At 44.3% G+C, this 18,215-nt stretch overlaps 1 protein-coding gene across 2 annotated transcripts; it reads left to right on the top strand.

Moving 5' to 3' along the window:
• Positions 1–1,666: 1,666 nt before the first annotated feature.
• igf2bp3 (insulin-like growth factor 2 mRNA binding protein 3) lies at positions 1,667–16,799 on the top strand. Of its 2 annotated transcripts, XM_055513065.1 has the most exons (16): positions 1,667–2,487; positions 3,474–3,534; positions 8,280–8,328; positions 11,391–11,442; positions 11,656–11,719; positions 12,225–12,509; positions 12,606–12,740; positions 13,012–13,134; positions 13,228–13,363; positions 13,519–13,650; positions 13,815–13,883; positions 14,430–14,549; positions 14,642–14,716; positions 14,856–14,987; positions 15,115–15,228; positions 15,413–16,799. In XM_055513065.1, exons 1-16 carry the CDS (start codon positions 2,313–2,315, stop codon positions 15,512–15,514), a joined length of 1,824 nt encoding a protein of 607 aa, XP_055369040.1. In that variant the 5' UTR covers positions 1,667–2,312; the 3' UTR covers positions 15,515–16,799. The 2 variants fall into 2 exon arrangements, with proteins under 2 accessions (XP_055369040.1, XP_029023026.1); XM_029167193.3 differs by lacking the exon at positions 13,815–13,883 and having other exon boundaries at positions 1,676–2,487.
• The last annotated feature ends 1,416 nt before the right edge of the window (positions 16,800–18,215 follow it).

Raw genomic sequence — 18,215 nt, 5'->3', positions numbered from 1 at the left:
AGGCTACGCCCACCTGGGATCACTTTTCTGATACAACTTTTGAAAACGACATATCAAACATACACCTTGTAATGAAACAGTGGAAACAAAACTGTGATGATACTATGTTTACACATTATTACTATTTTAACCTTTGACCATACTATTTTAACATTTTACACACAGTCTATAATTTAGACATAGTTTTTATCTTGTTTGTAGTAATTGATATAGGACAACCTATATGTTGCCATCATAATCATATAGAAATTAAATTATACCTCTGTCTGTGCCAACATGGTCCAGAAAAATACAAAAAACAAATACATTATCATGTTCACTGCATATATATATCTATATCTATATATATATAGATATATATATAGATATATATATATACCGTCACATGTCCTTAAACCTACATACTTGCAGATTAATGAAACCCTGGAGTTTAACACACACACACACACACACACACACACACACACACACACACACACACACACACACACACACACACACATTATGTACAGTATTATGTGTAGTCTGCTGACATCCGCTATCATGATGGTTACATCCATACACTTAAAGTCACTTTCTACAGCACAATACAGTTTACCAGCTAGAACTATTGCTACAACTTTAATGCAGGATTTATTTTTTCAAACTGCAGAGATTTAGGTCAATGTCCCTAAAATAATAAACTGGAAACTGAAATGTTTGCACGTGTAACAAAAATTCAGCTTTGAAACCTCGTTTGCATGTACGCTGGGTCACATTTTCAGGAATGTGTGCTGGAATGCGCAAGGGTGTCATTTCATTTTTACACTTTGGATGTGTGAGCTGTCCTATAAGTTGTTATTTATTATTGCAGTACTGGTGTTTTTATTACTGATGTTTGCTGATTGTTTCAACAGGTATCTTATGGATTACCACACATTAGTCCCGTAAACAGGGCGATTCTATGACCTATGGGTAAACTATCAGCCTTCGCCTTAGCTTTACGACAGATAGTATTGACAGTTGCATAATGTTTTAGCCATGTATTCTACACGTGATTCCATTTGGGCTATGCCTTACATAGGACACTAGAGGCACTTTGGTGGAGGAGACCCCTCCCTCCTAATCGCAATGCCGGAGGTATAGCAGAGAGGCTTCGCCATGTGCATTCAGTTTGCTGGGCCAGTTCTTCCTCCTTGCACCAAATGGTGTGAAAGTTGGAAAAAAAGTGGCGTGGCAGCCCTCGAAGACTCCCCCTTGATATTATTTTGTGCCAGTCGGGCCTGCCGTTGGACTTTGAGTTGTGGATCATGGAGGGCACGGCTCCACTGTAGTTGGAAAAGATGGATGCCGTCATTTGGATAGTAGTACGTGTCCTTCCCATGTTGCGCGAGAGCCCCACAGCCGCTGCAAGACCCTCCCAGTACAGGATTCTAAAAATTAAATGTGCACACTATGCATTTTTACAATATAATGCAACATCATTTATGAATGGCCCCACCCCCTTTTCCTCCCAATGTGTCATCGGTGCAGCGCACTTAAACGCCGCCGTGCGCACAAGCCCCCGCAATATGAGCGTCTCTCCGTTGTGAGCGTGCGTGAGCGCACTGCCGCTTTACTATTCCTCCACCGACCAATGGGAGCCGAGGGTTTGCAGAGAAAGGCACACGAATGTGATTTTAGTAAAGATACACTGGGTTCTCACGGAATCCCTTTACGCACGTAGCTCGCCAGGTTTTTGCCCAACACCAATCCGGTCTTCCCCTCCTTTTTTCTCCACTCCCCTCCGCTGTCCCCACCCCAGATTGTCGTGCAATTTTCCTCAATCCCAAACACTTAATTGAGCAATTGGGATTCCTCACGTGTGGGCTGATTTGTAGTTTGAACACGTGGCTCATTCAAAAAAGCCGGAATAGCAGAGGATTTTTTTTCTCCCCCTTCTTCTTCTTCTTATTCTAGGCTCTAGACTTAGAGGCGGGCGCCAGCCAGCCAGCCTTACCGTGTGTGACATTCTCTGTCTCATTGCCAAGGGGTTTGGAGGAAGACACAAAGTAGTTTCTCCTCCTTTTCACCCAGCCCGCCATCGTTTGGAGACACGAGATTAATAATTGAGCATTTATTTATTGCGCGACAGAGACAGAGGGGCGAGGGAGCGCAAACGCACCGCGAGGCTGACAGTTTAAATCTATCTGTGGCTTGAACGACCGGGAAGCACGCCACAGCCGCTCGCTGGTAGTAAAGGCGATTTAGGCGACTCCAAACGCTGCACCTCCGCGAGCGCAAAATAACTATCACTTCCTCGGCGCAGAGATTGTCGCTTTTCGGCGTGGAACATGAACAAGCTATACATCGGTAACGTGAGCGCGGAGGCGAGCGAGGAGGACTTCGAAACTATCTTTGAGCAGTGGAAGATTCCGCACAGTGGTCCTTTCCTTGTCAAAACTGGCTATGCGTTTGTGGACTGCCCGGACGAGAAGGCTGCGATGAAGGCCATCGATGTTCTTTCAGGTGAGTGTTTTTGGTGGGTGGAAAACTCGTGGTGGGGAAAGACGCACGAACTGCTGCAATTGTGTGGAGATTGCCTTTACTTCAGGGCCCCTGTGATAAATTCGCGTAGCCCAGCGGGGTGGGGGGGGGGGTGTTTCCACGCGTTTATTTCACTCACACAACCTTTACGTGGCCTTTTGACACCGTGGGCTCATCTAAATAGATGCTGAACGTTTGGCAGGATTTCTGCCGGTGTGATTGTGTGTGTTTTTTTTGATAAAATGGTCGCGTAAACACAGGCATGAGGATGAGGACACCCAGGCTTTGCTAGTGCATGCTGTGCGCCGTTCAGGGCACTGGGGCTGCGCACGCCGTGGAGGGAGCCTCGTTGTGGGGCTTTATCACACAGCCCACTTTGGCACGAGTGGGAAACACGGGTCGTGGTCGTTTCGCTGCTTTCGCCGGCTTCAATTTAAACTTGCGCTCTTCTCCTGGCTTCAAAGTGTCGGCCTTCCCCGGCGGCCACAGCTCGCTACATTGTGAAGCCATTTCGCCCATGCTGACACACCAGGTGGTTTAATTGTGTTGGTCAAATGTAGGCCGACTACCCAAGACACACGACTATCTACGTTCACCATATTGTCCCCCTCGCCTCGTGTTGTGGTGTTAAATTAACCTTAAGCCTGTTCACACAGGACACGTAACTATGTAGCCAAAGTCGTATAATTTTACGATTTGAGCTAACGTCTGGCTCGTTTGTGTCCTCGTGCTGTTGGTGGCTCGCGCACATTGAGCAATTTGCGTTGCTAATATCACCCTATGCTGAAAATATCCAGGACGCTGCCATGTCTACGTAGGCCTGTTTAGGTTTAACACACTCCACAAAGGGAGTAGTAAACACTAAGTGTACTAAATAAATTTCCAAATGTAAGGAAAACAGGGGTCGTTTGGCGGGTTGAATGACTAATGGGATATATATATTTTTAAAGTTGTTTTTGTTTTTCTAGGTAAAGTCGAACTTCATGGGAAAGTTCTGGAAGTGGAGCACTCGGTCCCCAAACGTCAAAGGTAGGTCGTGCTTTCGTGTGTAACGCTTGATTCACGTCGTGGGAACGCCACCGTGCTTTCCCCCCCCCCTCCCCGTGGGCTCTACCATTTTCTATATTTCCTACTTCATTTCCAGCTCTAGACGATGCGGTGCTGAACGTGTGCACCGGCGTTGCCGCAAAGCCCCGCTGACTCGGCGGCGTATTTTGCTTTGCGCTAAATGCACTGTGTGTGTGTGTGTGTTTTTTTTTTTTTGCGTGGGTGCTGTGGGGGTCACATCTGAGGGGCATATGGCGGAGCACTCCCTCCTGTCGCCATGACTGGGGTGCTCCTCAAACCGTCGTGCATTTAGCTTCACCCGGCGTGTGACTGAGTTTTTCGTCAGTGGAGGTTTCGGTTTACGTGCAATAGTTGAATTAACGCAGAGGCCGGAGCTCAGGGCGCTTAGTGGAGCCTGGGACTGCGTGTAGGCCCCGTGGAGTCGTCCATTTAAGAAGGATCTGCCTGTCATTCTCCCCGCCTGCCCTGCGCTTCCGCCCTCTTCTGCACATTGTGCTGCTGTTGCATGAGATGGACTCCCAAACGCGAGTGGAATGGGAGGTTTGGGGCCTAAGTCACGGGAAACCCCTAAGGTTCAGAGTGAGACCCCCGTGGCCGCACTGGCGTGTCGGGTTTCACTGGCACGTTTCCCAAAAATGCACCATATACGCGTTTTTTGGCGAGGATGTGATTGCGCTTGTGCTTTTCGCCATTCTGCGCGTGTTTGCGTGCTTGACGCACCTCGGTGCTGGAAATTCTGCTGCTGAATAGGACTAAAACTCTAAAAAAAAATGACGCTTGCTTGGAATTCGCTGTACGGATTTACGCCGGCGGACGACGAGCAATTTGCATGGCGTGGTTAGTTTAAAGTTTAATTGAGTGACCCGCTGTTTTGCGTAAAGTAACGCGTCTCACGTGATTTGAGAAAAGTCGCTTTGCAACGTGTAGCTTATTATTTTACACCGTCAAACGTAGTTAGAAATTATTTAGGAGTCGCTTGGATATGAAAATGGAGTGTTTTGACTATCTTGGGGGTGAAATCTATTTTCCACCTGAACGTCACCCAAGCGTAGGCTGCACAGTAGCTCTGCTAAATAAACCAGGTGAGTTGTGTGGGGATTTAGCGTCAAACGTTGACGTGCTCCTCCATAAGATCCTGGTCACGGAAAAAAAACTGGTGACGTTGCTGTTTTTTGGTGCAGTCTCTTGTGTTGACTGCAACCGAGTCAAGTTTCAGCCACACAAAAAGTGAAACGTGCCTTCCTCTTACAACATGGAACATAGCGGTAGTCAATGGGAACCGTGTTCCGAGCATAAGATACACGCCGCACACACCAGTGGGCTGGGGCCCCTCTTTGCATTCCAGCCTGCTAATATCAGCTGGGGGGCTCGGCCAATCACCATAGCTTAACCTTTGAACCCCACAGGGAAGGGGGGAAGTGCAGTCACAGGCCGGGCTCAAGGTGGGGTGGCTGCAGTCAAGGCTTTGCTGTGTGTGGATGGGCCCGCGTAGAGTGACGTGTCCCGCTGTGCCACACCTCGCGTACTGTAAAGCTTTTTCATGTGCTTTCGCCTCAATCTGTGGAGTAGTTGTGGCCAAAGGTCCACTAGAATTTTATTAGCAGCACATCTGCCATGTGAAGTAGTGACACCAATTACAAATGTCTTTTGCATTAACACTATTCTGAATATAAAAACGTCTTCACTGACTTTTACTGTGAGAGTATTTTAGTTAACTTATTATTTACATTTGATCTACTTCTGGAAAATATGGTGTGCTTGAAAAATATTCAACCTTTTTTAAGTAACACCCACTCAAACCTAACGTGTTAATTATTGTTAAAAAAGCAAAAAAGCCTGTTCATTACGGTGTTGGGCTTGTAGCTGCACATGAGTAGAAGCAATTCTATGTTCTGAATGGTGAACAAATTTTAACTTTATTATAATTTTGAAAGGAAGTCACGCTCACAGCAATGTCAAAGGGGTCAAGTTATGATAAATGCTTAGTAGAAATATTCGGTCAAATTTGCACAGCCCCTCCTGCACGTATAGACAGTTTAACGTACAGGAAGAAAGAAAATGGCAAAGCTATAGGAGGGGTGGCCCCAAGTGTGTGTGTGTGTGTGCGCGTGCGTGCGTGTTGGCTGAACACAGACGTTACTCTTTGTTCCCAGTCGTACCACTATCACTTCATTTATACGGTGTTTGACACACTGGGTTGCGTTTGTTGACAGTACTGTAAAACTGCAAGTTTTGTTGTTCACTTTCTCTATGCATGGTGGCGTCACAATATTGCTTTTAGAAACATTTGTAATTGAAGACTAATGCGTAGCCTTTATGGCTTCTTGCTCTTTATACAAAAATTCTGGGTCATGGGGTCACTGTGGGGCCCCACCTGCAAAAACGGGGATTTGGAATGGGGACTTGCGGTGCCAACGAATTATGAATGTGGCCCCTTGTTTTACCCCAAGTGCAAGCAGAGGTTACTCCAGTTCTCCACCTATGTTTTAAATGACATTATGTTTTCACATTCCGGTAAATAGAACAGTTTTGTGTTCTGGTCCTAAAGACACAAATGAGCCTTTACAGAACGTAATTTCGGTTTAAATCACTGGTTTGGAATTCTGAGGGAATTCCAAATGAAAGTGTTAGAATGTGGCTTAACATGTGCACAATGTGCATGTAAGTCCTGCGAGAGGGCAGCAGGAACCGGACTGTGTGGAGTTCAGTCATTCAGAACCTATGCATGCTGAATAGTGAATGGCTGTAGATGGGCGTTGAGCACGGATCTTGTGGCCCACACTGTTTTGGGTAGTGATGTAGGTTGTTTTATAACGATTGAACGATACAGTACACAGTGCTTGACTGGTGAATTTGTGAGTTTACTTTAGTGATTGTGTTGTTATTTTTTTTTAATTCATGCATGTTTGCATCCATGTTTCCTGGGTGTCAGCTGGGCAGAGAGGAAAGGAGGGAACATTTGTAGTCTTGATCCATTTTTTTTTAAGTGAATAAGGAGCTTGACCACCTCCTGGCCATCACATGATGAGTGGACCCCAGTCACTCCAGGCCCAGACCCTCCCCTCCTACTTTTAACCCTGCTCTACATGTTCCTGTCAGCGGACTTGTCCGTGTCCATGGCAACAGGGCCCCACCCCCACGGGGCAGAGAGGGCCCTTGTTACCCTTGCCTAAAACAGGGCTGGTCCACCCACCCCCCCCAACACACACACACACAATCAAAGGCTGGACTAGAGAATGTATACACCCCCACCTCACCCGGTGCCTTGGCTGCCCACTTCCGTGTGTGGAGCTATAGGTTAATCCGCCTGGAAGTGCTTGGTGCATTTGCACACTTCGCGTGGCGTTCTCACCGCAATGCAGAGCATACGAAGCGCGTGGGGAGGGCAGGCCACGCCAGATCGGCCAGAAAGGGCACAGTGGCCAAAAACAATTCAAAGTTATTTGTTAATTTTCTTCTGTTTACTCGTGTAGATTTAATTAGTTTCTGTGTCCAATGAAATGCTGTGGGGCCACAGTTGGCGTGATTACGGCCGCAGTAGCTAGACTGAGGAATTTCAGATACTGCGGCCCCTGATGCGTGTGTGAGTTGAAGGTCTAGATGTGCTTTGCAATTATGCTCAACTTTATTAAGGGTAAAGTGTAGTTTATATTTACAAAAAAGGTAATGGTGGTTTTACTTGATGAGCTGCTTTTAAATCAGCTGACGCCTGAGAGAATAGAATGTGATGTTTTACACACAAGACTGTGATTCTGCGTTGCATGTTTCCTTTTTTTTCTGATCTCCACTCTCATTTTGCTCATTGTGGTCTGTGTGACACGGAGTCAAGTTCCTTCCAGTTTTCAAACTTATTTTTTTTAAAAAGGCACTTGTGGAACTATGATCCATATCTGCTTGACCTCCACAAATGCACCTTTTGTCAAATGTAGCTACATGTTGGCCCTTCATTCTCAAAGGGTGAGCTGCAGGTCCTTCCTGGTTGACTGTAGAGACAACAAACAGCGGCATCGTTGTAACCACTAGTCTTCAATGACTGCTGCTGTCTGCACGCTGTAGAAAACAAGCATGCCTTTTTTATTCATGCTGTTGAATGTGATGCAGTTGAGGTTCCTTTTGGTACCAGCGCTAATCTTCTGCTTTTAGAGACTGACTAGGCATGGACTCATGCGGATGTTGATTAACCTGAATTGTGTTGGCATGTTACTCATGCTTTTTTGTCGTTTACTACATCTATTGCTGCCTTACCTGGGTTTCCCCCCCTTTTTTTTTTTTTTGCTTTTTGTCCCTGTCTGATTTTGTGCTTTGACAAAGCTTTTAAACTGTGAGCCAGGGGGTGCAACATATTTAGCTTAATTTTATTTTTGAACACCCTCCACTTAATTTTGGCCTCCCAGTGATGATTCCATATGGCCCTCTTGCCCACTTTTCCTCTTTCTCCTTTTAGCCTGTTATCTTGATGCACCTGCTGAGCTGGAAACTGAATTAAAATGGTAGTAATAACTGCTGCCTCTCCACCCCGATCTGTCTCTGTGCTCAGTGAATGAAGATCTGCTCTTCTCTAAACAAAAACCTTATCAGTGAATTGTATTGTTGTACAGCTGACTAATCATTTATCCCATTTCTCTCTCTCTCTCTTTCCATCTTTCCCTAATTCATTTTTTTTCTTGTCCATCCCCCACTCTCTTCCATCCTTGTTCTGTCTCCAGGAGCTGTAAGCTGCAGATCAGGAACATCCCGCCTCACATGCAGTGGGAGGTGAGTGCTAACGTGCTGCTAACTGTTTCCAGGGTGGGGCTGAAAGGGGGCAGGCCAAGGCTTTTTTCTTTTTTTCCTTTTTTTTTTTGGTGCCCTCAGGAGTCACCTTGCGTCCCTTTTGGGATCTAATTGAGATGTGCTGGATAATTTTGTGCAAGACTGCAGTTCAGACCAATGTGTTGATTTGGTAGAAGTGAAACTGATATCAGAACATTGAAAATGCAGTTGTGGTCATTGTAAATCTATGTGGGAAGGATGTGATAGGTGGTGAGGTTTTACTCAAATATCCTGCTGACAGTTGGGCATCTAACTTGTACACATGAAGCATTTACATGATGGTTTATGTGGTATGTAATAAGATGATTTGGAATATTGCTGATTCTTCTAATTTCCTTTAATGGAAAATGTGACTTAAACGCCCTATCGTGTTGTATCAAGGCTGCCTTTCAACACAGTGATGCTTTGAAAGCTTCTTCACACCAGTATGTTTTTGCAAAAAAGCCATTTTGCAAATTATGTAAAAATAAACCAAGGTATTGTATGTTTCTCAACTCCTCAGACATGTGATGAGGGACCTGACTAGCCTCAGATACGCTAGTCTTTATAGCTTATGGGACCCTTTAGAAAATTGAGAATCACTTATTTAGTAGTGTTGTGACGTGTGTGTGTAGCTTATGAAAACGGTGTCCTTGAGACAGAGGATGGACACAGACACAAATCTCAGACAATATTGTAATTTATCCATTTAATAATCTGAGGTAAATCCTAGACTTTCACAACTTGAGGGTTATAAGTCTATACGGTGTTAATTTAACTTTTGTTGAATGCTGAAGAAATTTGTCTAAAGGTGTTGTACACACAAAAGGACACCAGCCATTATTGCCACTGTAAACTTATCATTTGTAAGCAAGTGTTATGATCATTATTTTGCAAAATTACATTGACATACAAACCCGTTAGTGTTGCCACATTTAAAAAAAAAAATGATTTGCAATTCTTGACTCAATCTTGATCTTCTAATGGATTAAACAATTTAAATGCAAATTGGATTAAACATTACGTGAACCATATGATTCTACTCAATGCTGTCAGTGATAAATTCTCATGAAGAGCATGTTTGCCTTGAGATATATGCACTAGATGTTCTTAACAGGTTTCCACAATTGCTTTCCAGAAGCAGAAAATCAGATTATTTTATTTTCTGCAGAGTGAAGTTGACTTGTTGTATTAAAAAATTAAAAGCATACGTAAAAATGAAAAAGAACAAATGGTGTAACGTCAGAATTTTAGGCCACTGCCTGATCAGTGAAATATGACTGTTGAGCAACAGTAGTGTGTTTGTGTGAGAGAGAGAGAGAGAGAGAGAGAGAGAGAACACACAGTGTCTATTTCATTCTCGCCATGTGATAACTGTTTAATTTAAACCATTTATTTGTATTCACTGGTTACTCTGATTACATGCTAATCTGCAGGACACACAGTATTTTTGGAGAAAAGTTTGTCAGACTAATTTAAAATGTTAAAATTAAGCTTTTTTTTTTTTATCCTAAAACAATGTGTCATATGCAAGATCCCTTTTGCTTTCTGTGTGGAATCTCCTATTCTGGTATCACAGCTTAAGGTTACATGAGTCGTGTGTGTGTGTTTTCTTTAACTCTGCAGAGGTTTAGCTGGTAAGCGTGTGTGCGTAGTTTTATTCGCATACTGATAATGATTATGGAAGCATAACTGTGTAATTCTTAAGTCACTAGTAAGATTTCAGCAATGTTTCAGCCTAGTTCAGCTAACTGGACGAATGGCTGTGCAAAGGCTGTTATAATGGTGGGCTTGCCTTGTCTACGCATGTCCATTGACTGGCGCTGCAGATCCACCCATGTTCCTAGTATGTGGCAAACAAACTGCTTTCTCTAAAGGTGACATGGAGGCTTCCCTGCCTCAGAGGGGGAGGGGTTAAGAAATGAACAGAAAAGGAAGGGATCTTTTGATGCAAAGGCCTTGTATGTGCCTTATCAAGTAGGTAAGACAATGGTCATGGTGTGTGCGTGTTGCTGTAAGGCGTTACAGCGAGAGAATGGTGCCGAGAGTAGTGGCGTGTTCGCAAGCTGTAGTGGGTGTGTGAGCCTGGACTGTTTCCCCTTCCCTTCCATGTGCTCCGATTCACAGAATGTGTAGCATGAACTTGCACCCCTCCCCCAGTCACTGCTTCCTGCTGGAATGTACCCCACCCTTTCCTGAATGGCCTGGATTCCCATTGGCCAGCCTTGACGGACGGACAGGCAGATCAGCCAGCCCAGCGACTCTTGGTTTCAAGGAACTCTCAGTCCTGGAGCAGCCAATGATGGAGAGTGGCGATGGCAGGGAGGCGGGCGGTTGCCTGGTTGGTGGGTTGGAGGAGTGTGGAATAGTGGGTGGGGGGCAGGGATGATGTCTTGTTGGCTAGAAAGTGGGGTTGAGCTCTTGGGGGTGTGGCTTCGGGTTTTGACTGAGCATAGTCGGAGGTCTTAGCTTAGCTTGGATCGTTCGCTCCCCCTTCCGCCACATTTGATCGGCTATGCATTAAAATGCCTGGGCCGCCAGATTAAAGCAGTTGACGAGCTGTGTGGCTTTCTATTTAACACACATTCTCTACCTATTTACCTCTTAATGTATGGTTTTTAGCCCTTTCGTGGTTACTCAAGGCTATTAAGAAATGCGAAACATCAACCTAAAAATTTGGCTATACAGCTTTTTAATTGTGTTGCTTTAAAACAAAGGTGGTTTTGTATTTTCTGAAAAGTCCCCTTTTTATACATTTTTATTCATTCCTAAATCAACTACAATAAAACTCTCACTGTCAGTGTAGCTCCATGCAAGTGCATTAAGGGAAGAGTCATAATTTAAGGTAGATAGGCTGCAAAATCCATCCATGTAAGTCTGTATTGAACTCTAGGTTTCAAAATTAATGGAGTGTGTCCTGGAAGTGAGCTGGGCTGGTTCCCACAGATGAGCTGCTTACTAACAGGTTCTGGTCAAAGCTTTCGAAGGCTGTGTAATCATGCCTTTCTTTTTTTTTCTTCTTTCAGGTCTTGGATAGTATGCTAGCTCAGTACGGTACAGTAGAGGGCTGTGAACAAGGTAAATAATGTTTCTCACACTAATTAAAATGTAATTCCAACACCCATCTGAGTTACAAATGCTGCATATACAGGGTTATTTTGGTTTATTTGTCCAAATAAAAAAAATGGTTGCAGACTTTATAAAGCAGTTTGTAATTGTCTATGTTAAAGGAGTGCAATACACGGTCTGTCACTGACTGTTTGAATCGACTCTGCTGTGTTTCTCCTATAGTAAACACTGACACAGAGACTGCAGTAGTCAACGTTCGATATGCTGCCAAGGACCAGACAAGGCTGTAAGTCTACACACTTGCATTCACACTATTGCGCTCACTCTTGCGTCTTGCTATCTTTTGAGTTCTTTTGAGTTTTTCATTTTACCTAAGATTTTATAATACCATCAACTCAATTTTTATAGCACACTCTCAAAGAATTACTATAGTTTAATTTGATGTTTTGTGATGTGCTCTGTGTGTTTGTTTCAGTGGGAGGGGGTTAAATTAGCCAACTGGTGCCCCCTGGTGTACACGATTCATACTACAGTATTTCTCTTTGCACTAGTCTCCTGCTTATCATTTAAAACCTCCATGTCAGAAAGGCAGCCATGTGTTAAGTGTGTATTAAAGTCTTGGGGTTGACTGATTTTTGCAGCCCCTTGTTGCTGTTAACTCACTCTTGTGAAGCTCAGTCCTAACGGGCCAGTAAGAGCTTTTCAATTTGGCAGCTGCTGAGAACTTTTCCTGTTTTTGAATCCTCACTGGCAAGTGATTTACCTAGAGCCATCTTTTTCTGCCCTTGCAGTGCAATGGAGAAGCTGAATGGCTATATGATGGAGAACTATGCCTTGAAAGTGTCTTACATCCCAGATGAGACTGCTGCAGAAGGGCCCGAAGGTCCTTCAGCAGGGGGCAGGAGAGGTTTTAACGCCCGTGGACCCCCTCGTGCCGGCTCTCCAGGCCTAGGTGCACGACCCAAAGTGCAGTCAGACATTCCACTGCGTATGTTGGTTCCAACACAGTTTGTAGGTGCAATTATAGGCAAAGAAGGTGCTACTATACGCAACATCACCAAACGGACCCACTCAAAGTACGTATGTGGTCTATGTCTATTGAAAATGGGAGGAGCACCATCCTTTACTACATACTATTCACTGACCTATTTATCAAACTTTCATTTGTCCAGGATTGACATTCATAGAAAAGAAAATGCAGGTGCAGCGGAGAAGCCCATCACAATTCACTCCACACCTGATGGTTGTTCGAATGCTTGTCGCACAATCATGGAAATCATGCAGAAGGAAGCCCTCGACACAAAGTTGTGAGTTCAGTTTGTGACAAACGTATGCTTCTGCTTGATGGAGCGGTCACCTGATGTGTGAAAGACTAAAAGTAGATGTTTGCTAAGCAGTTACAGCATTTGTAAATTAGTAATAGGTTTGTTTTAAACCTGTTTTTCCCATGTGCTCTAGTCAGTGATAATATGCCTACTGTGATGTTTAGTAGACGTGTTTCATTTGGATTTTGCAAATGGTAAACTTTTTTTAACAAGCAAATTAACTTTAAACGACCAACTGAATGTGTGGTTGCAGTACTGAGGAGATCCCCCTGAAAATCCTTGCGCACAATAACTTTGTAGGAAGATTAATCGGAAAGGAAGGACGCAACCTGAAGAAAATCGAGCAGGACACAGGGACCAAGATCACAATCTCACCGTAAGGCTGTTTGTCACATGTCCAGGCCTCATCTCCTGTGATTTGGCTTGCATTATTGTTGTGGTGCATTCATTTCTGCCTTTTTCGGTCTAGTCTCCAGGATCTGACCCTGTACAACCCAGAGCGGACCATCACTGTAAAGGGCTCCATCGAGGCGTGCTCAAGAGCTGAGGAGGAGGTGATGAAGAAGGTCAGGGAGTCGTACGAGAGCGACATGGCTGCTATGAATGTAGGTCTTTTTAAAGGTTATCAGAGTAACTTCAAATGGAAGCTATTGTATTAAACTGAATAGTTTGATTCCTTCCAATATGAGTTTTTTTTTGTTAAATGTTTATAGACTCACCCTAACGTGGATCCCATTCTCTCTGTTCTGTCCAATTTCAGCTCCAGTCTAACTTGATTCCGGGCTTGAATCTGAACGCCCTGGGCCTGTTTCCCAGTGGAGCCCCAGGCATGGGTCCCTCCATGTCTAACGTCCCACCTCCTGGAGCTCACGGTGGATGCTCGTCGTTCGGAGTACGTGACACTTTCTAACTTGCAAACTGTCCAGTTGCTTGCCTCACACACTAGTTTAAACCAAGGCCTGGCTTTAGGTCCGTCATTAAACACACTGTGCGTAAACTGTTTGGGTTAGGCTAGTGAGAACCGGCAGTCGGTTTAATGTTTCTTTTCTCCTTTAGTGCAGTCCTTATGGGGGTGAGGGGCCATTTTGGGCTTCTATGCTGTTGGCGAGCAGCCAGCACCTTGCTGTAAGTCACCCATCCCAAAGTGCTTTGCACGGCTTGTGGCTGCTCGCTGCAGGGTTTTTCTCCGGCTGCCCATTGATTTCAACTTGGCCTGTTTGCATTTAACCTGGTCAATGGGGGAAAGGACGCTCCCGAAGGACCAGAGTAGCTTGAACAGGTGTTTTAATGTGATTTCTGCCAAACGTGTTTGCAGTTGTTGGGGAAAGTGAATGTTTTTAGAAGGGTGAGTTAATGTCAGAATGTTGCAATGGCAGCTGTCAATGCTCTCAGCTTAAGCATTGACTGGAATGTGGTATCGGTCCAAAACAAAAAGCACTACTTGTTGTTCCAGTTTGACGCCCTTTCCAGAGTTGGTCCCTCTCACCCTAGACACTTGAGTGCAAACAATGAGTGTTGGTATTGCAGAACATGCAGTCCACCATGGAATGACTGGAAATTACCAGTGGAACCTCGATATGGCTTTTGCGCATTGGTGGCTGGAGCAAGTTTTCTTTGAATCTACACAATTCTTACAGGCCACAGTTGCACTAAACTATTTATACCCAACAGGGACCCCCAGAATCGGAAACGGTTCACCTGTTCATCCCTGCACTTGCAGTAGGAGCCATCATAGGAAAACAGGGTCAACATATAAAACAGCTGTCGCACTTTGCCGGAGCCTCAATTAAGGTAAGCAGCAGACGAGTCTTAGAGTCACTTGTTGGTGTAAGATGGAAGCATGGGGAAGCTTTGTTTTATTTTAATGTTGTGATCTCCATCAGATTGCCCCAGCAGAGGGAATGGATGCCAAACAAAGAATGGTGATTATTGTTGGACCACCAGAGGCTCAGTTTAAGGTGTGGAATTTTAGAAATGAGTGATTGGAGCTACGTTAAAATCTGAGTTGCCATTAGTGTTTCAACCATTACATTTAATTAAGACTGAAGGTCTTGACTGTGAAACCAACAATAATCTCTGTTCCCTATTCGGCTGCAGGCTCAGTGTCGCATATTTAGCAAGTTGAAAGAAGAGAATTTCTTTGGACCCAAGGAAGAGGTGAAGCTGGAGGCACACATCAAGGTTCCCTCGTTCGCTGCTGGACGGGTAATAGGAAAGGGTGGGAAAACGGTAAGTAGTTATTAGTACTGGAATCGGTCAACAAACCCAAGACAGAACTGTTTCCCATAACTTAATTCGCACCAATAGGAAATGTGTTACCACTTTTCAGTTTTTAACCGATTGTCTTTGGCTGTAGGTAAACGAGCTCCAGAACCTTACATGTGCAGAAGTAGTGGTACCCAGGGACCAGACGCCTGATGAGAACGACCAGGTTATAGTGAAGATTAGCGGACACTTCTTTGCCTGTCAGGTGGGTGTTAGGGACAACAGGCTTGCACACTGGATCTAGGGCACAAAGTTTAAAATATTGGTGTCTTATAAAATGAATAAAGATCTTTCTAAATTACTGTTGACCCTAAGAGCTAGTTTTACAGAATTAGCCATTGCCAAACTTGACTAATGCGCCAATTAACACGTGTGCCATAATCATCTAGTTGGCCCAGAGGAAGATTCAGGAGATCCTGGCTCAGGTCAGGAGGCAGCAGCAGCCCAAGCCAGCACCTGGAGCCCAACCACCGCTGCCCCGCAGGAAGTAAAGACCCAGTGAACCTGGAGGGACTGGTGACTGAAACTGCCGGAAGACTTGACAGACGAACGGATGGAGTGGGGTCCTCCGAGGACTAGGACAAGGAGTGGACGTGCTCATCTCAGGGGGTCAAATGTTATCAGAACCCAACCAAACATCTGCCCCTCCTTGTCTTACTTGAACTTTCAAGAGTGACTAAAGTGAACCTGCGCCTCTAAACCTCCACCCACCTCACCTCTACATCTGTGAGAATGTACTTCTGAGGGCTCCCAACAATGTCACCTGCCCTCACTCGTACGCGCCTCGACCGCTCTTCTCCTCCCCCCACGGGTGTGTTAAACTTTTTATTTTGTTTTTTAAGACTTTACACTAGAATCACAAAGAAAAATAAGGATCCCCCTCCTATCACCTATTGTTGGTGTGGTACTTCAAACCTGACAGAATAGTTTGGTTGACTTCAGATTTTTTTTCATAGCGTTTAATTGGTTGAATATTTCTGGTGAGTTTTCTGTGGAAAAGAGAAGGCATTGCTAACAAGGTCCAGGTTGGACCAACAGATTTATTTGGGGGGAGGGTTGGCTCAGTTTGGGTGGGCCGTGTTTAGGGGAAAGATTCTTGTTTCAGGACAGGACCCCTGAAAGGGTGAATTATATTGGGCGTCCTGCCCTTGTAATGATAGTGGCATTTTATAAATTCGGATGCATTTTATAGATAGACCTATATACATAGATGAATAAATACATATATATATATATATATATATATATGTTTAGAGGTGAGGGCAGCGCCGTGACTGACACTTTGGGAAATGGTGCCGAACTGCTGCTGCCCTGAAAAAACCAATTTAATATGCATTTTACTTAACTACCTCAGGATCCTAGTACCTCCAAAAGAGAAAAGAAAAATGATTATATATAAATATATATTAAAAAAAATGTTCCTTTCTTTTTTATTTTGCTTTTGTGGTATTTTGTATACTTTATAAAGCTGATAGTCTTTGAACATTTTTATTTTTTTAAGAAAATTTAAAATGTGGTCAGCTGCCAACTGACCTTGCCTTCAACTCTGGTGCTTTAGGTGGCATTGTACATGTTTGTGTGACTTATGACCCTGTACAGAAGTCTATTTGTACATAGCAGCCCCGGAGCAAGAGTTGGTGGGCCCCCTCAGCTGGCGGCTGACAGGAGTATTAAGAAAATCACCTCAGTTTTCCCCTGAGGGTCCACCATCTTCTGAAGAAAAAAAAAGTACAAAATAACCAAGACATGCAAATAAAGCCAACCATGTATACTTGCCGCAATGCCATTTAGTTTGGGGATTGACATCTTTATTGGTAATGGTACTATAATTGGTCAGAATTTCATTTTTGCCTTCCTATGAGGGCTGTGGTCAGGCTTGTGCAGGGTGGTGGACTCTTAACTGTCCCACCGGCCGCTGCCCAAGAGCCTGTGGAGCTCCTGGCGTTGGCTTCGGTTCCCAGGCCTCTCGTCACCTTGTATCACAAGGTCACAGTCTGACTAGGTTTATTTTCAGAGCAAGCTTTGTCAGTTAGGAACCAGGTCGTCAAGTCAATATTAACTAAATGGTGAGGGTAGGGGGAGTCGCCCTGATAGACGCCTTTTTTTTTTTTTTTGCCGTTAGGATGGCTTAAATATTTCTGTATAACCCACAAATTTAACGTCGCAACTTAGTTGTTCAAACAGGGGAAAGGAACCAGGATAGACAAACATACTGAATGAATCCTTACTAAGACTAGAGAGAGAGAATCCAAAATTTTATTAAAGTTTATTTCATTTCCTCATGCCGAATGTAAATATGTTGATTGTGGTAAAAGTGCTTGAGTGTATCCATGCTTCCACAGTAGAACACCGTCTACCTCAGCTGAGGGGGTGGGGGGTTGTTGTGGCACTAGGCGCCCCCACCCTGCCCCCACTGAGCGCCAGCGCGCACTGATACCTCAGTCCCCCCGAACACTTCTGTACATGCGTGCCATCCTGACATCGCGCTGAACTGAGGGGCACAAGTGATACTTAGTCGTCGTCCCCCCCGACACCTCCTGTCCCCCCGCTTCCTGCAAAAACCCCTCTGCACCCCACCCTCCCTCTCTCCGCCGCAGTTTGTTTTGATCTACCTCTTTAGACACTTATTTGAAGTAGAGGCATTCTTCTATTTGTTAGAAATTACCCCCCCCCCCCCCCCCCCCCCCCTTTCCGCTTCTCTGTGCTTGCCCACACATGATTGAGAACTTTAAAATCACATTGTCTTAGGAAGACAAATTAAATGATCAAAAAAATTTTTTTGACACTGGTTTATATAGAACATTTTTGGCTTAACGGAAATCCTCAAACAATTCTTCCTGCTTTCTATTTTTGGTGGTGTGACTTACGTGTATTTGAACTTTTTGCTTGGGGTTTTTTTGTGGAAAAAGGTCAAATCAAGTGTTTAATTTTGCATTTAGTAGTGAAAATGAGAAAATACGGTTTTTAAAAATAAAAGGGCCTGCCTTTTTTTGTTTGATTTGTAAGACTCAAAATAGAAAAGTCCTGTCTTATTTTCTCTTTTTGTCTTTCACAGACATTACAGTCGCTGATTTGGTAGCTATTTTCTTTGTTAGCTTTTCCTGGCTGTGTATCATCAACTTGGTATGGAACAGATTTGAGGGTCTGGGATTTTTGGAAAAGTTGTCTTAACTTCAGCATGATATTCCCTCC

The sequence above is a fragment of the Betta splendens genome, chromosome 11 (assembly GCF_900634795.4).
Source record: "Betta splendens chromosome 11, fBetSpl5.4, whole genome shotgun sequence".
Lineage (NCBI taxonomy): Eukaryota > Metazoa > Chordata > Actinopteri > Anabantiformes > Osphronemidae > Betta > Betta splendens.
The sequence above is the reverse complement of the archived record's forward strand: the minus strand, read 5'-3'. Positions and strand labels throughout refer to the sequence as shown.